This window comes from Barbatula barbatula (assembly GCF_947034865.1).
Source record: "Barbatula barbatula genome assembly, chromosome: 1".
Taxonomy (NCBI): Eukaryota; Metazoa; Chordata; class Actinopteri; order Cypriniformes; family Nemacheilidae; genus Barbatula; species Barbatula barbatula.
Genome location: NC_136766.1, coordinates 20,227,194 through 20,249,429, shown reverse-complemented (window position 1 = coordinate 20,249,429; position 22,236 = coordinate 20,227,194). Strand labels below are relative to the sequence as shown.

General features: G+C 40.2%; 3 protein-coding genes across 13 annotated transcripts in view; 1 reads left to right on the top strand and 2 right to left on the bottom strand.

The window, feature by feature from the left end:
- rnf111 (ring finger protein 111) overlaps positions 1-16,240 on the bottom strand; it is a 34,997-nt gene extending 18,757 nt beyond the window's left edge. For 7 of the 9 annotated variants that reach the window (XM_079463768.1, XM_079463772.1, XM_079463770.1 and 4 more), the window contains exons 1-3: positions 15,810-16,240; positions 9,219-10,212; positions 840-966 (exon numbers count right to left, since the gene is read on the bottom strand). In XM_079463768.1, coding sequence (XP_079319894.1) covers positions 840-966; positions 9,219-10,143 — 1,052 coding nt within the window. In that variant the 5' untranslated portion in view covers positions 10,144-10,212; positions 15,810-16,240. Of the gene's footprint in view, positions 1-839; positions 967-9,218; positions 10,213-11,672; positions 11,739-15,809 lie in introns of all 9 variants that reach the window. The other 2 variants (XM_079463769.1, XM_079463771.1) reach the window with 1 other exon arrangement.
- A 617-nt stretch (positions 16,241-16,857) lies between these two features.
- Positions 16,858-19,898, top strand: ccnb2 (cyclin B2). The gene is made up of 8 exons (XM_079460148.1): positions 16,858-17,041; positions 17,382-17,498; positions 17,579-17,845; positions 17,929-18,087; positions 18,158-18,394; positions 18,485-18,625; positions 18,697-18,807; positions 18,880-19,898. The coding sequence occupies exons 1-8, from the start codon at positions 17,024-17,026 to the stop codon at positions 18,988-18,990; spliced, it is 1,161 nt and encodes a 386-aa protein (XP_079316274.1). The 5' UTR covers positions 16,858-17,023; the 3' UTR covers positions 18,991-19,898.
- Positions 19,899-20,294: 396 nt separating this feature from the next.
- Positions 20,295-22,236, bottom strand: part of myo1ea (myosin IEa) — a 42,304-nt gene continuing 40,362 nt past the window's right edge. For all 3 annotated transcript variants that reach the window (XM_079460118.1, XM_079460119.1, XM_079460120.1), the window contains 2 exons: positions 21,565-21,734; positions 20,295-21,455 (listed from right to left, as the gene is read on the bottom strand). In XM_079460118.1, the coding sequence (XP_079316244.1) occupies positions 21,379-21,455; positions 21,565-21,734 (247 nt within the window). In that variant the 3' untranslated portion in view covers positions 20,295-21,378. The remainder of the gene's footprint in view (positions 21,456-21,564; positions 21,735-22,236) is intronic.

Sequence of the window (22,236 nt, the reverse complement as noted above, 5' to 3'; positions counted from 1 at the left end):
CAAGACCGGTAAAGAAACAGCCAGGAGAGTCACTCATCTAACCCAACTAAATGATTCAGGTCCAGATATAACACAAAAAGAGCATCACATCTCCACCACAGCTCCCAATGATGACAGTTCTGCATTCATCTGGCCCATCTGAATGACTCTACTCTGCTGGGAGGCACGCAGCGGCGGAGGGCACTATTTTTGGCAGCAGTTAAAGGAATAAGGGAATCCAGCAATGATTCTCAGCTCAGCAACAGACGCCTCAATAACAATTAAGAGAGAAGCGAGACACTGAAATCAAATCAAGAGGGACTGCAGTTCAGACAAAACCACATCGTATCTGCTTTGATCGGATTTCAAAGGGCAGGCCTGCTGAGAGCTCCTTATGACACAGTTTAGGATAACCAAGCCAAAAAACTGAAGCTGTAGCATTTATTAAATGGACACATGATGCGGCCAAATCCAAGTCTAATCTGTACATTGAAGACAAGACAGTACAACTCAACTCAACGTACTGAACAGAAACTATTTTTCAGGTCAAAAGAGAAAAATAAAGCTGGGCTTGTTTGATTTTGTCCACTGAATGTGAAAACAGGAGATGACGTTTCCTACTATATGTACTATCTGTAACAGCTGGGAGCTCTGTGGAATACCTTCATGGTGGAGATTGCCAGCCTCATATGCCTCCTCATCAGGACCAATAGTTCCTCCACAAACCACAAACCTGATGCTTCCATTCGGACATGAATTATTTTTCATCCAGGATCTTAAGATGTGTCAACAATCGTCTTCAAATATTCAATACATGCTAAAATTGATTGCAAAATTATCTAGCAGATGTGAAATCTCACCTGAAGGCATCTCCAACGGTTACAATCTCCACTTCACTGTCTGTGGAGGTGACATTGATCTCTTCATTTGCAGGCACTGCGGGTGCTGGTGTCGCTTCGATCACAACAACATCCTCATCCAGCACACCTGAGAAACAACATGAAGATGTAGTTCATTAAAGAGTAACTATTACAATGTCCTTACAATTACATTTCAGGCAGTAAGTAATGAAGCTGTGTGTGAATTAGATGTCTTCACGGGTCCGAACCCGAAAAGACGCGAGAAATGCCTTAAATGTGCTACCCAGACCCGACTATTATTTGAAAGTTTGACCCTAACCTGGCCGGAAAGCCAGTCCCTGGACCCGATCAGCACAAATTCCACAGCAAATTGCTGTTAAGCCAGTAAATAAGTTGCAAAAATACAAGTTGTCGTCTTACCTACTAACGTTACTGCCTTGTACCGGATTGTGATGCAATCCTCATTGCTCATGTGGTATTCATTTTATTCCTTTCTTGCTGATTGAACGAACAGCATTACTTGGCTATCATCTATGTGCTCTGAGCCGAGTCTGAACATCAATTTAAGATATAACACGCTTAATTTATATCAATATAAACATTGAATGGGATAATTTTCAATGTGCGCGATGGTGGAATAAGTCCCACCTTCTAAATAAAAGAGCCAATGTTAATTTGTTAAAGTCGCAGTTTTCACTGCTTACGCTCCGTCTTTTTTTCACCTAATTTTACCAGTTGAAACTAAGTTACAAAACACAAACGCTGCTGAATTTTAATCAATTCGAGTCGTCTGTCGTTCCAATTTCAGTTACGGGTCAGATGCGCGTCACTCTGTGTAATGACCCCCTACGTTCCATTTGTGACGCTGCACGGGGTACACCAATCACGTGGAGAGAATTAGCTTTTTTATATGCACGCGCAGATCCCTGCACAAGCACTGCGAGTGAGAAAGTGGCGCACTGTAGCGGATCACAAAACTACAAACAGAAAAAAGATCACAAGAATATTTGACAGGCTCATTTGTTACGGGTGGATTAATTCACGTTTTTTCAGAATAACTTGCAGAACGCCAAGTAAACAACAACTACTTATTTACATTCCGCGTAATACACAGAAGAGAAAAATCTCTTGACACTTTATTCCGGCATACCGCCCAGCCCTAGTAGACAACACAAAATTATTGCCAACATTTATGCAGGGATAATGCGACGATGTATTGTGTGCTCATGCTGTAGACCCACCCCTTCACACGTTCAGGGCTCACCAGTTTTCGGGAAAAAACGTAAATCTTTTTTTTTTTTTATAAATGTGATCAAACTAAAGCTTATTTGAAGAGACGAAGATTGCAATACTTCTCTATAGCAGGGTTTTTCTTGCAGAGAAAGTTGGAGGCGGCCGCCTCCGTCAAATTTCGTGACGCCTCAGTCTCTTGCCAAAATTGTTTCGGGTGTCTTCACAAAAAACACTGCATGTATTCTGTCAACTGTCATTTGTAACTGCTGTTGCTGCATTATGCCGCAAAGGAGGCATTGTTTTGCGATTAACCCAGTGAGGCGCTGAAGAGTTGCAGTACAAGAGCTATTAGGAGCTGTATTAGCTGTGTTTCGTGGCTTTTATTTTTTTTAACATTGTTTGCATCCAAGTACGCTCAATTTCTTAAAAGGTTTCTTAAATTAACATGGAATACATCGTTGTATAATGTTTTAAGCTTTGCAGTTGGCTCTTTGAATCAGTATTATTGTCACGGCGGTGGGAGGATAGAACCCAAACGAAGGCCGCTGTGGTGGAAAAACAAAGGCTTTAATTACAAAACACATAAGACCCACGAGGGGGTAAAACAATACTGACAGCGAAATAATAGAACACAGACTTGACAGAAACAATACACTGGACTGGACTAAACTAATATAACACTTGACACTTACTGACTGGACTAGACTAGACTTTGACTAAGAAGAAAATACACAATGTCTTGAAACACGACAAACTAGCAAATGAACAAGCAAAGGACAGAAAACACAAGGGCATTAAGTAGGGAATCAAATCTAGCAGGCAACTGTTGAGGGGCATGAAACCATAAGATAATGAATGAGGAACAAGAGGGCGGGGACATAGACGAGACCGGAGAGAACGCACATTATGTCGTGACCGACAATAATGTGTTTCTCTCCACACAAAACAGGTGGTACTGTCATGATCCTGCCCCAAGACTAGAAAAACTTGACAAGACGAGGCAGAACCATGACAATTATACTGTACACAGCAAGTTTGCCAGCCTCCCAAACAAATGACTCCTTTGAACAGATTTGTTAAAACTGTTGAAACTTTTCAGTCACTGTTCAGTAACATATCAAAATAAACCAAATAACGTGTAGAATGAAGGTGTATCAATGCACACATCCCGTAAACTGCGGCAAGAAAAGTTTTTAATGCAACATTATGGTTTGATGATGGAGCTTGCCGTCTGAAGCAGAGGAAGCTTCCCGGTGGGCTGCTGCTCATGTGTACGCGATTGCAACACATCAGATGTTCAGATACTATGCTCATTATAAACAACAGAAAACATGTTTCACTACTTACTAAGTTGCTGTTCTCTTCAGGATAAAGTCAGCTAGTGATGCAGTGTTTTAGTCGTCCTGACAGAGCTCTCATTCTTTAAGTGTGCACCCTTTTCATATTAACGCCATGCATTACTTTCACTTTATTAACATATTTCAGCACGAGAGAATGTTTTTATATTGAATTGTTAATAGAGCACGGATTCTACTTGTGATACTTGACTGTTCTGCTTTTATTTTCATCCCCAACTGTTTTCCCCATTTCTGAAAATCAAAGTGATCAGCCGACTTCAGATAACCATAACTTTTGTAAAACACATGGTATGAACAAAATTAAAATGTTTTGGCCAAGGCTGTCATATGTTAAAATGTCACCATGTGTTGGGTTTTCTCAAATCGCATCACATTTATCAGGTATTAAAGGGCAAAATTAAGTATGGGACTCACTGCACAGGGTTAAGGAATGAACTGTCCATCTCTGCTGTTCATGTACAGCTATTTTGTTTCATTAAACTGAAGTAATAAAAATGTCCTCATAAAAATGAAAAATGCCCCTGATAATCAATTCCGGGGAGGAATATGGTAATTCAAAAGTTGCAAATTCATCAGAATCTGAGCACATTTTATGACATCAAAAAGCATATGCACAAACATCTAAGGTATTGTTATCTTTGTTTCACTAAGTTTCTTTAATCTATAGCTTTCTACATTAATCTAGAGCAAAAGCAATATTGCCAGTCGTAGTTAGAGCTGTTCAATTTATGGTGGTTTTGGAGCAACAATGGAGCCAATGCTTCAGGCAGCGTGTGTGTGTGTGTGTGTGTGTGTGTACCCGGGAAAGTAAATGTAGGTCAGTGAAAGATGTGCTGTGCAGTGTGCCGGCACAGGCTTTTGTAGTAGAATCACTCATCTCTCTTTTGATTGGCTCTCCTGCTTGACTGCTCATTTTTTCTTTAACTCCAGCTCTACCTGGATTTTGTGTCAAGAGGCCCAAGGTGTGTTCAACATCACACTCAAAAACATAGCAGGTACATGTATCAGTGCTTCTGACTATCAACTTCCACTCACGCACCATATTCTTCAAAACCAACGATAGCCACAAGTGTATGAAAACAGATATTTGATATGGGCTGTGAATTATCATCAAAGTGATGCCAAAACCTTAATGTTTTGAGAACAAGACTCTAAACTCAAACAACAAGATTTAATTTGGACACTTCTGGAAAATGCTACAAGTCGGGTTTTCTTTGCCTACACGAGTACAATGACTCAACACGTTGAAGCATGTGCGCCTAGCCGCCAATCACTATATACTTGACATGAAATATCAACTCCTTGCAAGGTTGTTGTGCTGCTCTATGTGTGTCAGGCATGTTTGTGCACCGAGGCAGAAGCTTGTGGCTTGGGAGATTCATCATCATCCTCTGGGGTTGTGTTGTTAAGGTCGACTCTCCCACTGAGTGCTGCTGCTTAGCACCCTGCTCTTACCCCGTTCCCCACGCTGCCCACAAGAAAAGCAAACCACCACACATTACAACAACATAAAATACGTCACAGAAGCATATGCTATACTTATTATCATATAGAATCTCAGGCTACGTGCAAAAATTACAGACATTAGAACAGCAGCAGAAGTTTTAATTTGAAGAGCATTTTAGAATAAGCTTGATCTAAACACGTACAGACCTCCGGGAAAAGCAAAACCCTCATAGATCTCCCAGCAGTAAGAAATATGAGGTCTTAACTCCAATTAGATTTCAGCCCATGCTGCTCCAGTGGATGTGATGTACCTTCCACTAATTTAGTCAATTTTTTCTAGGAATGATCAAATTAACTCCACATGCAATAAAGTGCAGAAGCACATTTACTTTCTCAGAAAATATTGAGGTCATTCTGTGCCAGCAAATAAATTATATTACTATTCTATTCTGCAGTCATTCATAGGACTCCGCTTATCGGGTAGAGGTATTCTACAATATCTCAGCACAAGTCAATACTAAATACAGCCCTAATGTGTGCTCGAAGCTTGCAGAGATAACAGACATATTTCAAAATTAATTGCATCAAAGGGCCCTGATGATACCACATATAAGCAATCCTCCTTTAAGTATTAAATAATGCATTTCAAAAGAAGGATCTGGATGCAACAACACAGGTACGCATGTCAAATGCTCATTTTTTATTATTTGTTTAATTGCTGTTGAACTATTAATCGTGATTAATCGCAGACATATTATGTAAACACAGACTTTTATTCTGGAATGTGATTAATCGAGATTTGTTTTTGTGACCATGTGATGATGTATGCGATTCCTACAAGTTGTATACTACTGCATGACCTCAAGTTGTTCTTGACAACTTGACAATGTGATGCAAAAATGACGTTTATTCTTATTCTTATGGATATGACTATTGCAAAGAGATCCTCCTACATAACTTAAGCAAGAAAATGTCCACTCATTTTCAGAAATAGTCTTATACAACTTTCAGGATTGTGTTACTGAGTACACCTGTAAAATGCTACTGTGGAGGAGTAGTGAGGGATGAGATTACTGGTCATGTACTCAAAGACGTGTTTTGAGATTGATGCCTACTCAACTGCAGAGGTTTTTTATAGGTTTCGAATCGTTCTGAATGTATGGTGTACATGTTGGGCTAAAGAGAGAGGTTTGGCTCTGTGAAAAGGGTTAAGTAACCATTCTCGGTGCGGTATGTAGAGCAGTAGCACGTTGGTGGGTGAGGACTTGGGTTTCCTGTTGTGCAAAAGCAAACACACGCAGGTTCTGCGGCATTTTACGCGCACAGGACGTGTCTCTGACACAGTTTTTCCATTTTAGTCTTAGTTTGTGAACGCAAATTGCGGCTGTACTGTAAGAACTGCATTAAAATAAGCAACATAATGACCGATTGAACTTTGCTCTGGCTTCATGAGCACTATAAAACAAACAGAGGCCCTTTTGTTGCGAGGCATTTTTTGTTTGTGAAAAATGAAAGCTTGAAATAAACAGTATTTTATATCGAGTTGAATACTAGAACAGAAAAAAGTGAAACATTATTTAGATTCCTTTTTTATATATAAATTGTTTACATCTACTTTGCTCTAAAAGGGAAGCTTGAGGAAAGAAGACGGCTCAGAGAACATACAAGTTGATTCAGTGTTGGTCATGAAGGGTGTACAGTTACAACCAAGGATAGAAGTAACATCTGCAGGGAATGCATTGATCTGCTGACCATGTGCCTTTTATGTTTCCACTGAGTGACTGCATACAAACATACATTTATATATGTTATTTAAGCAAAATAAAATATGAATACATTATTCTATAAGTCTTGGCTAGCAACAAAGGACACGTATGGACGAGATTTGCTTCGTCGATGCTTAAATAATGACTGTAAGTGGTGAAAGAGCGGAGGAAGGAGCTGTTACACACTGAATGTTTTCTCCAACCTAATATTTCCAGTGTGAATGATTCGCTTCAGCTGTCAAACACAAGAAATGTCCCAGACACTGTCGTCCTCCTCCTCCACATTAGTAAAAAGAACAACTAACAGCTGGAAAACAAGACTTTTGTGAAAGTTTGAGATTTTTTGCTTTGGGAACATAAGACCGGTTTTTAAAGACAATTCCCTTTTTCTGTAGCAAGGACAACATTACGATGCCCAAGACGAAATATCACAGCTTTAACATTCAACGGGTCATACACGTTTAACATAACAGGGCTGAAATTTGCAAACATGCTGCTGTATGAAAAGTATGTAAGCATTTACCTACTATGGCAAGAATACACAACCAATTGAATACTGCTAATTTATCTTAATAATAATGGTTATAATAAAATGACCATGAATGACAAACGAAGCTACGATAAAGGTTTTCCTGCAGTTCCATAATAACAAAACACTGCTTTCTGTGATACAATAATGTGTAAAATGTAGGCCTGAACGATTAATCGTTTTTAAACCGAAATCGCAATTTGAAGGGGTGCGATGGTCGATTAAGGGCTTTAAATATGATAAAATGCACCTACGTCGTTTTTGACAGTTTGCTTCTGCAATTTTATGTTTAACCAATAGAAGCATTTTAACACTGGACATGCTATTGAATTAGCAAAGAAGGTCATTCGGAAAAGATGAGCGCGAGCAGTAGCAGCAGTTCAAATTTGCAACAAAGTAACTTTATGTCTGCTGAAGAGCAAAGTCCTGCAGCAGCAGACGACTTGTTACCTAAAAGAAAAAGCAACGCTTATGTTTGGAATTATTTTGGATTTTGACCTTTTGATGTTCTTCAAAAGCAAGTGCTTTGTAAAATATGCCGAAGGTCTGTGTCGACCTTGCGAGGCAACACAACCAATCTCTATCAACACCTGCAGAGGTATCACACTGTATTCTATGATGAATGCACGGCCAAAAAGTCCACAGATTAAACAACTTCGTCGCAACAACCACCACAACTGACATCCAAGCAAACATTAATTGCTCACGTGTTTGAAAGTAGCACACCCTACAACAAATCTTCACGAAGGTACGGCGAAACAGACGCCATAACAAGGTACCTGGCTAAAGATAAGGTGCCGATAAATGCAGTCACAAAAGATGGTTTTAGGAATCTTATCCTAACACTCGATAAAAAGATATCACATTCCCTCCCGAATGTTTTTTACTCAAGCTATCGAAAAAATTAACTATGCGTGCAGGTAGGTTGAAGCTGAGCTTAAAGAAGTGGAATATTCCACAACGACAACTGACATGTGGTCCAGCAGAGGACGGCTGAACCCTGTCAAAGTCTCACTGTCCATTTCATATGTGAGGATTTTTTATTAAAGAGTCGTTGTTTACAAACATGGCACTTTCCCATTGACCATACGGGAGAAAACATCGCTTCTGCTTTGAAAGAAGCTATAGCTGGCTGGGGTTTGAAAGAAGAAGGACAGGTAGGCATTAGGGCTGGGCGGTATACCGAGTTGGAGGGATATATCGATATGTTTACCCAACGCGATGCGGGATTAGCCTATATCGTTCATATCGATATGGTTTGATGCCGTGCACGCGCTCGCAAAAAGAAAAAGGAAAGAAAAGTCGCAAGTGGTGCGATATAACTAAGGCAGTAGCTTATCACATTGCTAAAGACATGGTTCCTATTGCAACAGTGGAACAAGAAGGTTTTAAAACGCTGCTAAAAACCGTTGACCCAAGATACCAGTTACCCAGTCGCAAGTACTTTGCAACAGAAGCTCTGACGCAGACAGAAGCTTTCCGAGCAGCTCGCAAAAGTGTCTCATTTCACGCTAACATCCGATTTATGGTCAAGCAGGACATGCGAGCCATATATGAGTTTGACAGTTAATTTTCTTGAAGATTGGGAAATGAAAACTGCGTGTGCTGTATTTTATTTATCAAATATTTTATATAATTTAAAATATGTTGTGAAGCTGTTTATTTGTAAACAGGGAGGGAAAACCCTGTATTTGCATTCTATTTTGCTCAAAAACTGTTAAAATGAAGGTTTAATAAAGGCTTTGATTTTCGAGTAACCATTTATTCCTTTTGGTAAAAAATACCGGATATATATCGTATACCGCTATTCCTCCTAAATTTTTGGCCATATCGCCCAGCCCTAGTAGGCATCACCACCTGATTATGATTGGCCTTTGATGCATGCTGTTAAAACCAACGCAACAAACCTAGCTCTTTTTAAAATAGTAGTCAATCGCATTTTAAATCGCAAATTCCAATTTTGGACAGGAAAATCGCAATTCGATTTTTTCTTCAAATCGTGCAGCCCTAGGAAAATGTTTAAAGAACTGTAGAATAAGTGCTTTACCTGAGGCCACAGCCGCAGTGCTGGCTTGGCTGCTACTGCTGCTTACATCCACGTACAGTTCATCCTCTGCCTCCGTGGAGGAAGGAGAGGAGGATTCAGAGGTCAGCTCCTCGCTGGAGCTGCTGGTACTGTGCAGGAGGGCGTATTTCTTCCGTGCGATCACCTCTCGCTTCTTCCTCTGCAGCAGTAATCGCTCCCTCTGCTTTGGAGTCCGCTGGGCACCGCCTCCTGCCCCACCCTTTACAAAACGTTTCCTGTGTAACGGCCTGCGTGAGCCAAGACACGGACGCTTCACGTGATTGGTCTCTGGTTCAAGCCGCGCCCACTTATGCGACCTGCTGGCACGAGTCCGAGCCAATAGCGTCCTCATGCCCACTCCCGTGCCTGTCCCACCTCCGGCGCTGCCGGTGGAGCCTGAACCAGGAGACTTGAGCTGTTGCTGCTGTTGTCTGACTGTCATTAAACCACCTGTGGGCCCGCCCTCCTCCTCTGAGCTGAGAGTGTCCGAGTCACCAAACCGAAGGCTGGAGGAGGGGGAGGAGGCACAGTCACTCAACGAGGACTCTGGGTTCCTCTCGTCCTCGCTACGTGGATCTAACAGCATCGGCCTATGGCGGGGAGGAGTAAGGGGTGTTTCACTCACTTGCCCATCCTTCAGAGAACAATATGACGGGCCAGGCTGCTGGCTCTTGCGCTTTTTGCGTCCAGATAGACCTCTTTCGCAGTCTCTGCGACCTGCAGCATCACGTGAAGGCCGGTGCCTGGTCTCAGCACAAAGAGGAGAAGGAAAATCGCTTCCTGCCTTGCCAATCACCTCCATCTCAGGAGGGAAGCTTTTGGCCGTCTCCATAGGTTCAGGGTTAACCAGAGGACCCTTCAGGGTCTCCTGCTTGTGGCGTGCATCTGACGGAATATCACTCTTCATAGTGACTAGCTCGCATGCGCCACCAAGGCTCAATTAGCTGAATCATACGGTTCCATTGGAGACAGCAATCTGCAAAATATGGGAAATATGCAGAGAATGAGATCATTGACACCAAGACCAAAATACACTGTTTAAACAATGAAAATAAAACAAACATGATTTAAATATGACAAAAACTCAAACCGTGGTGGAATGGGGCGGAGCCAAGAAAAACAAGCATTCCACTGACTTCATAATGCTATTAGGAATATACATATTCTGGTATAGCATTACTTAGGCAAAATTGTTATCCAAGCAGTCCTGTTCAGGCCGTTATAGAAGAAAGGAAACTGTGACTAAGGAAAGGTCACCCCTTGCACTGTATATAAAGCAACAAACACGTTTCAGGAGCTGCTTAACACCTCTAGCAAAAGACTACACACTTAATCTACCCACACGGGATAATGAGGCTGAGTGTAATTATTTTCCACATTTCCTAGTTTTCCACTATTCTTAAAACAATGGCATATGAAAAGATCAGCCCACATCTCTTACATAGCGTGGGGTTTAATGGGGGACAGCTGTTTGTTGTTTAGCATCAAATGGCATTTAATGCAGGTGTATTTTAAAGAGCAGCTCCTCAATGTTGGTCCTAATATAATGCAGTTATTTGGATTGGACAAAAGCAAGCTCATTAAAATACTCCCAAATTAGACTCCCGCCTTCCTGCATAATGGGTGTTTATCCATCACTGACCGAAACATTTGTGATGATTACCAACGTCCACAAAGCCTCTTCCTCTTCTCATTACGAAAATCTAACTTTAATTCTCCCATTTAATTCATTACCTCTTCATCCTCATATCACAACCATATTTCCCACTTTAATCAAAACCTGGCAGTATTACCCATCACTCTTCCATTCACCAGAATCCCATTACGCTCTAACGTTTCTTCACCCCTTCCTAATTAACATGTCTTCACCCGGTGTGGCACTATGTCCCAAACGCCTTACGCTCCACAGCAGCCACTGCCTGTCCCAGAGTTACCTTACCTTTAAATTATGAAAGCAGCCATCTGTTTCACAAGGCATGTAATCTCTATTCTTTTGTCAACTTCTCTATATGAGTGCAAAGTGAGTTACGTGTTGTTTGCCTTAAAGGCTATATTCAGGGGTAAGGCAACCTTTGCGACCAAAAAAGAATTTTGGGCCCTCTCCCACCAAATAAAATTTGTCTGGAGCCACAAAATATTTGTAACCTTTAAATTACTATAACACAGGTTGCTATGCATGTAAGGTTGTATATCCATTTGCACCGCTAGGTGGCACTATAGAGCGATTTTTATTGTATTTAGACGTTAGCATTTTTGTCCCTTGCATGAAGTGGGAGTGTTGCAATAGGAGAGTGGCGTTGCAGTGTTGCACACGAAATGCCTACTCTCCGCATACGAACATCAAGCGCAAACATTATGAGAAGCGCGCTAGCCAGACAGGATTTAAACTATAATGGCTTGAGTCTTAAAAGTTTGGTTTAAAGACGTAAAACGTACCAAGCAGAATGTTTTCTCACCATTCCATTTCTAACCCACGCTTCAGTGTTCGGCGCTGTCTCACATCTGAAAAAGCAGAAATAAGACCGCTGCTGCTGATGTCATCTTCGGTCGCACAAATATGTACATTGCATGCATTTATTTTGTCTATTCGAATGAAATATCTGAAAAGGCAAATACACTTATCTAGCCAGGGCAGTGATTCCCATAGGATCTTGACAGACTTGAGGCGCTGGTAATGTCACAACCTAATTATGTCATCATGTCATGCTAGCGTTAGCACTTATCTGTTTTTCTTCTACTCTCTTATTTGTCAAATTAAACTGTATTTTACAACAGGATGTCGCCAGCAGTCACTTTAACCGCTGCTAAAATCCTGATTTATAAACGCAACATCATCGGACAAAATCACAATACATCTACATTAAAGAGTGGCTATATGCTGTTTGCCCTTACTCGACAATGTGTTGCTGTATTATGAACGCTTGTTTGATTTTAAATGCAAGTGACAGTTAAATACGAGACGCAGAGGGCTCGTGCACACACATGGAGCTCATCGGAAGAGAGTGCATGCAAACACAGAAGATCACGCTCCACTCAGGAAGGAGAGAAGACGCGCTAGTTATTCGATCAAAGATACAGTCATTTGCACGCATGGATAAAAATGTTTTAACGCCAAATATACTTGGGCAGCCATAAATAAACCTGGGCCGACCGCCCAAGTAAATACTTTGTATGGGCAACGCTGCAGGGTGTAGGGCTGGGTAAAGGTGTATGCTTTTTCAGATATTTCTTGAAGAAAGTCATGTAAAATTGCAAAAATGTAAGTGTCGGAACAAAATATGCATTTAATCTATAAGCGAATGCTCCCTTAGACCTGCCTGAAATGCCTCAGGACTTCCCAAAAGGACTTCCTTACTTGCATATACATTTGGGCGGTCTTAGTCTAATCATACCACGAACTGACGTAGATTTGTGGGGGTGTTACACAAGGCGTTTCAGACAGGTCTGGGTGAGCATTTGCTTTTCGATAGAATGCATCTTTTATTCCGACACTTTGATATTTGCAATTTTGCACGTCTAATACATGCATAGGCAATTTATAACACACTTAAGACACATAAAACACGCATTCGCAACCGTTCCCTGCCAAAGACAAGTTATTGCGGCAATCGGTTTTTGTACTGTTGTATAGCAGGTGGCGCTGTTACACGCCTTTGGAAAAAGTATAGAATCTCTGAACCTAGAACATATATATTTGATCAGTTTTTAATCATTGTCTTGAGTCTAATCTGTGCGCAGTCTTTGACCAAAACATTTTTATTATCTCCGCTGTTTAATCAAAGTGATGCATTTTTTAAGAAACCTACCCAGATCTAAGGGTGAAAGAACAAATGAAGAAAGAAGAATACGGATTCTGTGGTTTAAAAGCAGAGACTCTGTCCTTTCATTTGATATATTGTTTGTCCATATATTCGCTTAAAAAAATTAATGTGAGCCATCAAATGTTAGTGAAAATGTTAAAAAACTCTGGCGCTGGCTTGCAACTTTTTTAAAAAAGGCTGGTGGGGAAAGAGTTAACCTTTTGCAAATTTGCTGAAATACTGTAAGCTTAAAGGCAAAAAAAGGTGTCTGTAAAGAGCCTATTTCTGAAGTCTTGATCCAAGAAACGGCAGTCAAGATGATTTACTGTAGCCATGGTAATATTGTTATTCTATCAAGACCGCTAACTTTAATTACGACCCACTGATGTTTAGCAATATCAAGTTCTACTAAAGCAGAACCAAGAAAAACACTCACACATTTTTTATTCCATTATCTTTAAAGGCAAAAACAACAACAAAACGCCTTAATCGTGTTAATTTACTTTTTAAACACTTTAAACATTAAAAAATCTCTTTATTATATAAAGAGAAACCTTAAGGAAAAGAGACTTAAAATGAATCCTTGCAAAAAGACAGTGAGTGCGAAATGTACAAAAACAGAGCTGAATCAGGAATTTAAGACAGGCTTGTATCAAATGAGAATAATGTCTTTATAATTCTTCAGAATGTCACTGCAAAATGGTCCAAACAAAACTGTCTATTAACTCATTGCCATTGCTTACATTAGCCCAATTTTGTCTCTTACATCACTCTATCAAGAAATTATAGCTTAAACTATTTCTGAGCCAGACTTCTCTCCCAGGCTCCTCAGAGGCAGATCATGTCACCCTGTGATGTACCACTGTGCCATAGCACAAAGTGCAACACAGCACTGTCTTCCATATGAAGCTGCCCCAGAGGAGCCCATTGCAGCAGTGCCTCTCGACACCAAGGTGGATACAGATTTCAGAAGATGGGGATTATGGGGGGCTGTCTTAATTCCTTCCCCAAGGACTGCTGTGTATATATCTATGTTGACTTGCTCTGTCATTAGCAATAGCAGGACACAGGCCTGAACACAGGAGAACATCTGTAAAATCACCACACATTTTGTTTATGAAACGCAAGCATCTTTTTGTTCGAATAGGCTACATTTCTTTAAACGTGTCGGCGATATTGCTGCTAAATTTAAGTGGGCAAATAATTAGTTCAGCTAAAGTCAGGTTTTTGCAGTCAGTAAACATCAATAATAAATAACACATTCCTACATTGCCTGTATGGAATCAATGCCAAAGAAAGCTGTAAATATTCTGCTATACATTTACATTTTTTTACATTTACATGTGTACACATATTTCCACAATGGAAGTTAATTTTTCCATACTTAACAGTACACTAATTCCTATTCTGGCAGGATATTTCGCTTAACATTAGCCCACATTATATCAATTTCAATGATTCTGCAATTCAAGGGAATTAATTCAACACTTTAACTTGATCCACGGTGACAAAAAAAATTACCTTAATATTACAACAGTCTAGTAAACAAACCAGAGAAATATGTCCAAAGACGAAGCACAAAACACTGAAAACATGGCTGCTAAAGCTTTTCATTAAAACCTCACCAGGCAAATACTACATAATATTAAATGTAATATGAACTGTATAAGGTAGATGGCTTGGTCTTTAATGAGTCGCAAGACAAATAATAAGCATAACATATTATTTTGAGTATGAAATATGAATGGTGTATAATTGTCATGTTATTGTACGTGTCAAAGAGTTTATAGTGAATAATAATGACATAAACAACAATACTCTGTCAATGATACAAACTGACAGCATCGCTTGCCTTTTACTGAGTCACAAAGATTACTTTTATCCCCTGGTTTGATATGTCTGACCCCCATTCAATATCACTGTAAAGAAACTTCTCACACATCCTTTATAAAATGAAAGTACATGCATATAGGGGGATGAAAATGTAATCCTAAACGTAATTATTATTGTTATGAGAACTATCCCTCTAAGCATCTAGTGCCATTGACCACTGAAACATTTAAAAAGTTGCCATTTCCTTAAAAATACACTTTCTGTAACTTGTGAAAGAAAGTGCCACTGAGCAAATGGCATCGTTCCGTGACATGTTCCCTTTAAAATCCAATCCCTTTTCATTCTTAAATCATGGGGCTAATGGGAACCAACAACGCACGTTATGATCCCTAAGGTCACACATTTATGTAAATATTTTACATTTTACAGCAATACTTAAAAAGCCTGGAACCTGATTTTAGCTGGCTGCTCGGGGAACAGGAGCTACTGACGACGATTTCGTCTTAAAAAGGCCAGATCAAAACGTCCTTTCTATTTCCAACTTAAATGTCAAGATGTGGTATAATAACAAGCGCAACAAATACACAATTTTAAGACTAGGATGGGATCAAATAAGCCACAGAAAATGAAAACATCAATGGCATGTTGATGTTGTTCTCGCGTTCGAGAAACCTTCAACACATCATGTGACAGCACTACAGTTTATCAAACACATCATGAAAAACAAACACACAAAAAACGTGTATTAGAATTAGTGACTATCAATGTTGTTTGTCGGTAACCCATCAAGCCTGGATGTTCTGGGGCAAGCACAGACTTTTCCCTCTCCCTCTATTTACTGAATCTGCTAGCGGCAGGCTATTAGCCTCTCGTATAGTCAAACAATAGCTCTTACCAATTTACATTTCCCATCAACACAAACAGACACAGCAACTCTTACCTCTAACACTTCACAAAACTGTCACTGTACCGTCCTTTCCAGAGCGCACGGACACCAATATTCGCCGAGAGAAGTAGAAAAGTATCGTGGAAGCGAGCGAACGTCATCGGAGTCTTGTGTGAAACTGACAGTCTCACAAAACCCGACGGAGAGAGGCCCAGCGCTTTAGCCTCCCTGCTAACTAACGTTTATTTCGACGATTTCGCCTTAAATATACCAGAAAATACGCGCCACTCGGAATATCCCACGAAATACGCCGCGGTGAGCTAAACGTACGGAGAGGACAATTTATTTAATGGTGATATGTGGCAAAAATTCCTCCATGTTTGCCCTCGGCTACGAATCCCCATTCCTGCCGATCCGCGGTGTCCATTAATGCGCTGCTATGTGTGTGTTTGTGTGTGTGAGGCAGCGCTGCTACACACACACTCGCGTTTCGACACTTTACGACATTCTGATATCATTGACGACTCCCCTGGAACATTTTCCAAATGCTTGATGAAAACGAGGAAATATGATGTAAATAATCCACAACTTATTCTATCTTTCAGACACTACATTTTGTGCATCTACGCAGTTCATTTTAGTAATTTTCAGAACAAATGTATTGGCGTATAGGGTTTGTAATAGGGGCCGTAATTGTAGCTTTATGCCCTCTGCTGGCACAGTCTGCGCTCATTATACCTCAACAACTGATAAGCATCAGCCAAGTGTGTTGTATGAATAATCTTTTAAAATTAATAAATAAATAAAATATAACCCCGATACACCCATGACTTCATAAAGTATTAACACGAATATGTATATTTCTTATTGATTTTCCACAGTATTGTATTTAAATATTCTCCCTTCTTGTACACTGTGACGTTGTTAGTTTTTCAAGAGTAAACGTCTCTGACATTTTTACCTAAATATATTTGCGCATACGTAACACGACACGTACTCTACGTTCTGTTTACATAATGGTTCATACGCTTATAGTTCACAGGGAAAAAACGATGATTGACAGACATCCGCGCTACTTCCAGCCAATAGACGTTGAGAATGCGATGCGGTGGTGGCCAATCAGAGAACGCCGAGCGGTATTTGAATCGCGAGAAGGCCTTTGTTGTCGTGAGCAACTTGTCTTGAGTTAAGAATCATCAAGGCGAATCGGAGAGTTTTAACTTTTTATATTTTAATCTAAGCAAGAGGTACGCAAGAGTCGACCCATTATGGAAATGCACGCTTTAGTAAGTATGTTTTGTTTTTGCAGAAACTGTCGTTGGTTTTTTCTCGAGAAAGCCAGAAGGCTAGCTGATGCGTTTGTGAGCATTAGCATGTCTGTTGTAGCCTCGCAACAGCTTTGTGTTTGGTTTTGTACAATGTTGAAATAACCTGTTAGTTGTGTTTTATATTGATGCGTATTTTGAGATTAATATGCTTCTATGTAACGTTTAAGATTTTTGGGTCACGTTATTAGTAACGAGGTCAACCTTGGGTCAGTAACGTTTTTACAATGCAGTCTGTATTAAATGTGCTTTGAGCTCCACGTGCTAAACTTCCGTTTAATTTTCAACCGAACTTGTATAGCGCAATGGAAACAACCCCATGTTCGTCGGAGGCAAAGCCGGGAATGTAAACGGTGGTGCAAGGAGAGCGGTATTCGGCGAACTTTCCAATTTTGCGCACAAACCAAATCAGACCAAGGTATGTTACATTTTCTAACACCGTCCAATGTGTTTTGAGTTTCACGTGTGTTGCAACACGTTGTTATTCTCTGCTTTTAGAAAGGTCAGCATGTACCATCTGTAAAACCATCTGCCCAGCCAGCTGTGGCGCAACCCAAACGTGCCCAGGTACAGCCGGAAGTCCCCCAACCTGTTCCAGTTTTACCCCCAGCTCAAGCTGATGTCAGTATGAAGGAAGAGGAGCTGTGTCAAGCCTTTTCCAACTCTCTCTTTCCAGTCGAAGATATTGATGAAGGTGATGCCGACATGCCCCAGTTATGTCCTGAGTATGTAAAGGACATCTATTCATATCTGCAAAGCCTTGAGGTAAATTTGCCTGTTGTATGAAGTTTATTTAGGAATCAAAGCGTATTTGTAGCTGCTACAGCAGGTTTGCTCTCTTGTTACAGCCTCAGCAGTCCATTCGTCCCCGTTATATGCGTGGTTATGACATCAACGGGCGGATGCGTGCTCTGCTTGTAGACTGGCTGATTCAGGTGCATTCAAGATTTCAGCTGCTGCAGGAAACCTTGTACATGACCGTTGCCATTCTTGATCGTTTTCTCCAGGTATGTGGTGATTTCCATATTAAGAATTGTAGTAATGAAGCATTCTGTTAAACTCATTTTCGTTTTTCAGATCCAACCGGTGACTCGTAAAAAGCTACAGCTAGTGGGAGTCACTGCAATGTTGGTTGCTTGCAAATATGAGGAAATGTATGTGCCAATGGTTGGGGACTTTGCCTACATTGCTGATGACGCCTTCACAAAAGCCCAGATTCGAGAGATGGAGATGTTAATTCTAAGTGAGCTGAACTTTGAACTTGGACGTCCTTTGCCCCTGCACTTTTTGCGGAGAGCTTCAAAGGCTGGGAATGTAAGTAGAGCTGTTAATGTGATGTTGCAGGGTTGTTTTTTACTAGTCTGCCTCTGGGTTTAAGTCGTCTAATCTTTGTATGCTCTCCAGGCGGATGCAGAGAAGCATACCCTTGCTAAATATTTCCTTGAACTGACGCTGCTCGACTATGACATGGTCCATTATCACCCTTCTGAGACTGCTGCTGCTGCACTATGCCTCTCTCAACTTGTGCTTGATGGCCAAAAATGGGTATGACCTAGCCGTCTCCTTTCCCTAGTTTCTCATTTCTTCCCTCAACTTTTTTTTTTTGTTCATGTTAGTCACCAACCCAACAACACTACTCCACATATGACGAGGCCCATTTAAAGCCCATCATGCAGCACATTGCCAAAAATGTCGTTAATGTCAACGAAGGTCTCTCAAAGCATGTGGTAAGCCATTTTTTATATAAATTAGTGGGAGTATTTAAGAAATCTTGTCTAACATTTAGCATCTCTTTGCAGACCGTGAAGAAAAAGTATTCAAGCAGTAGACTAATGAAGATCAGCCTGCTTCCCCAGTTGAAATCTACACTCGTAAAGGATCTGGCTGCTCCTCTGCTGTCCAGTTCTTAAGGAGTGTTTTTATATTTGTGGAAATGGACTATCAACCTGCACTTTATTTTGTGTCAGCCATTTTGGGAGATGGACTGCTGCTTTTAAACTTATGTACATAACTCTTGGACTGTCTTTATTAATAAACTGTTTCTATTCTTTTAGTAAGATTGCATTTTAAGATGAGTGTTTAAAATAGATTTTGCTGTTCTTTTCAATTTTAAATGACCTGCTGGTGCTTTATGTAAATTGATGACTTGAAATAAATCCAAAGATAAGTTGGCATGGTGTTGTGAGTGTTTTGCACCATTAAGGTTTGGATTCTTAAACAAGGGCTAGTTAAATTGGCATATTCAAAGGAAGTAATTAACTGATATTGGAAGGATTAGTGCTGTGTCTTAATCTTACTTTAAAAGTACTTGTGTGGTTTTGACAAATATTGTTCAGCGCTCTTTTAAATTGATTTAAGCATGGTTAAGACAAACCTTTTTTGATATGCAGCATAATTCATGGTTTAAGTCTCTAATAAATTCCAAGGCTCTCGTTAGATCATTGTGAAAAGGGACTTCAATTTGAAAACCTCATCCGTTAGTACACACTACCCTTGAGGAGTTTGTGTGATTGTCGTTATAACTTAAGTAAATCATGCAAGCTGGATTTACGTAGTAAGACTACTTTTATACATATGCATACTTGCACCACTACAGTTTTTGACTGTCATCACTCCCCATTCTTTTCTATTTATCTTTGCTTCTGTATGTGTCCATGTTCCCTTTTTTTGTACAGATAGCATTTTTTTGTTGTATAGCTACACAATGACAAAGATATATACTATTAGCTTAAGTACTACAACTTGGGCCTGCTCCTTGAGAGTGCTGACTTCTGCTGGCAAAACTAAACTTTTTCTTCAGTAAATATTCTTCTATTGCAATCCTGACTTGTCTTCATCATAAATGGTCTAAGGGTCTTTTACTGTAAATCCCCTACAGTAGTCAATGGTGACGCAAATGTTTATTACTTGCATTCTTCCAAATATATGTTGTGTTCAAAAGAACAAAAACCTCTATATAGATTTGGAACAACTTGCAGGTAATTCATGATTATTTTTAGGTGAGCTATCCTCAAGTCATTTTAAAAACACACTGCTGTGAACATCTTGAGACAAAACAGATGTCAGTCCAAGTTGTATTTGATCAAGTGACCTCTAACCTTCTAAGTCGAAGACTAGGCCTAAACCCTGTCTGGAAAACTCCCCCTAAATTCTGAACACGAGTGTACTTGAACCCATACTTCCTGTATGTACGGATGATCCTTGAGACCAAAATATACAACTGCTCATGCTTTATTAAATGATCTGAACCCCATGATATCTTCTTCCTGTCTGTCATATTGCACAAATATGCTTGTTTGGAATTTGCATGAAAAATACAGTGGTTTTAAAACCTTGAGAGTTGTCATTAAGACCACTGATAACAAACCAAAGTTAAATACAGCCCAGGGAGTTTTAGGGAAAATCATTGGTCCAGTATTTAACCCACTCCTCTCATAGTTTCAGATGCAGGTCTGTGTAAATGCCAGTAATATGTTAACGATTTATTTGAGTGACTAGCACTTTCTGGATGATCCTACCCCAGTACATTTGTATAAGATTGCATTTTATAACTACATACCATTCCGTAACCTGGGAACAGATGCGGTCAAAGAGTCTTAAAGTATTAATATTGTTCAATCAAATTGAGTTTTACAGAACTGTTGGCATCTTTTTTGAACAACGATACATTCAGGATGGTTTAAGATTACGAACTCAATTTTACAAGCGTACAGTCCATAGTTTTTAAGAGTTACAGTGCTTTATATACATTTGTAAAGGCAATAACATGGTTAAACGGTCATCAGCAGCAAGTAATTCCCAACTAAAACCATCAATTCAGATAAGAAATTGAAAAATAAAAGAACAGCAGGTGACTAAAGATAAGCACCTTCACGTACATATAAAATCTATTCATTTCAAAAGCAAAATAAAAAAGCCTGTTCCCAAATACAATGGCTACTTCATCTCTTCAAGTGAAATAAGATCCCCTCAAATATCCAAGACTGATGAACAAACCATGTCAGAAATAAATTGTAGAATGCTATAAATACAATAAATAGTTTTGATCAGTGCTCACAGGGACAGTTCACTGTGCCCTGGAGAGAAGTTTAGTGGCCGATGTCTGCTCTTCAGAACACGGCCGCACGGTTGACTTCTGATGTGCGCATGGGGAGTCAACAGCAACCATGGCACACCGCTTTCCTTCATTCTCTGAATTCCACGTTTTCCTCCGTTTCACCTCCTTAAATTTGTCCTTTAACTTCAAATGAGTCTGCTGAGGTTCATAAAGTCTGGTCCCCACATTACGGCACGTGGGGTTAGATCTTGGTCACGTAGTTGTTGGGGAATAAGCCTTGTTTGCCACGAAGTCTTCCAATCCACCATCCAGAGGCATCTAGACATAAATATACAAACATGCATCAATTTAAAGCATTATTTCATGTTTACAGTACAAAATAACATATACAGACAAACCCATTTCCTTTGTGTGCTGCCTTGCTTACCTTCCTTTGCAATTTCAATGATGTCCTCTGCATTAAAGCTAAGCTCATCCGTGTCCTGGGCGTCGTATGCAAAAAGAGCTTTACACTGAGGGACCTGGGGCTTGGGTTTGGGGGCAGGTTTGGGACGGCCGCCTCCTGGAGGAGGCCTGTTGGTGGACTGCCTGTGAGCCCTTAGATAAAATCACAGAGGACTTTTACAGAACTGGAGTAATATTGTACATATTGTAATTGCACCAATGCCAAGCATGCTTTATAAGACACAAGAAATGAATTGTGAAGTCAACAATGGCATTCAGAAACCATATAGCTTAAGTCTCAAATTGTGATAGCTGCAGTGAAAGGGTTAGCTGAGTTCGCAATGTTAGTGTATGTATTCCCCACAAGGTGGCGACAGAAGTTTATTCACAGTGGTCTGCCTGGACTGATCTCTATATTAATGCATGATGTTTCATTCAGTTAAGCCACCACCTCATCCCAAGCCATTGAATGATTTTTTCAGCTGTTGTAATGAAGGCTTTTTGTTCCACCCTTCGGCCTTCATGATGCTGTCTGAACAGACTCCCATCATGATAACAGCAGAGAAAAATGCATAAAAATGCCCAATCCAAATTCCTGAACAGCTTGTCCAGAAAAGGCCTGGCTCCCTCACTAGTTAGCATGACTACAATATAA

What these genes read in the sequence shown, in the direction of transcription:
- ccnb2 (XM_079460148.1), top strand. An exon ending in ACAAACCAAATCAGACCAAG is followed by an intron (nt 17,499 to 17,578) that starts GTATGTTACATT and finishes CTCTGCTTTTAG; the next exon opens with AAAGGTCAGCATGTACCATC. An exon ending in CATATCTGCAAAGCCTTGAG is followed by an intron (nt 17,846 to 17,928) that starts GTAAATTTGCCT and finishes CTCTTGTTACAG; the next exon opens with CCTCAGCAGTCCATTCGTCC.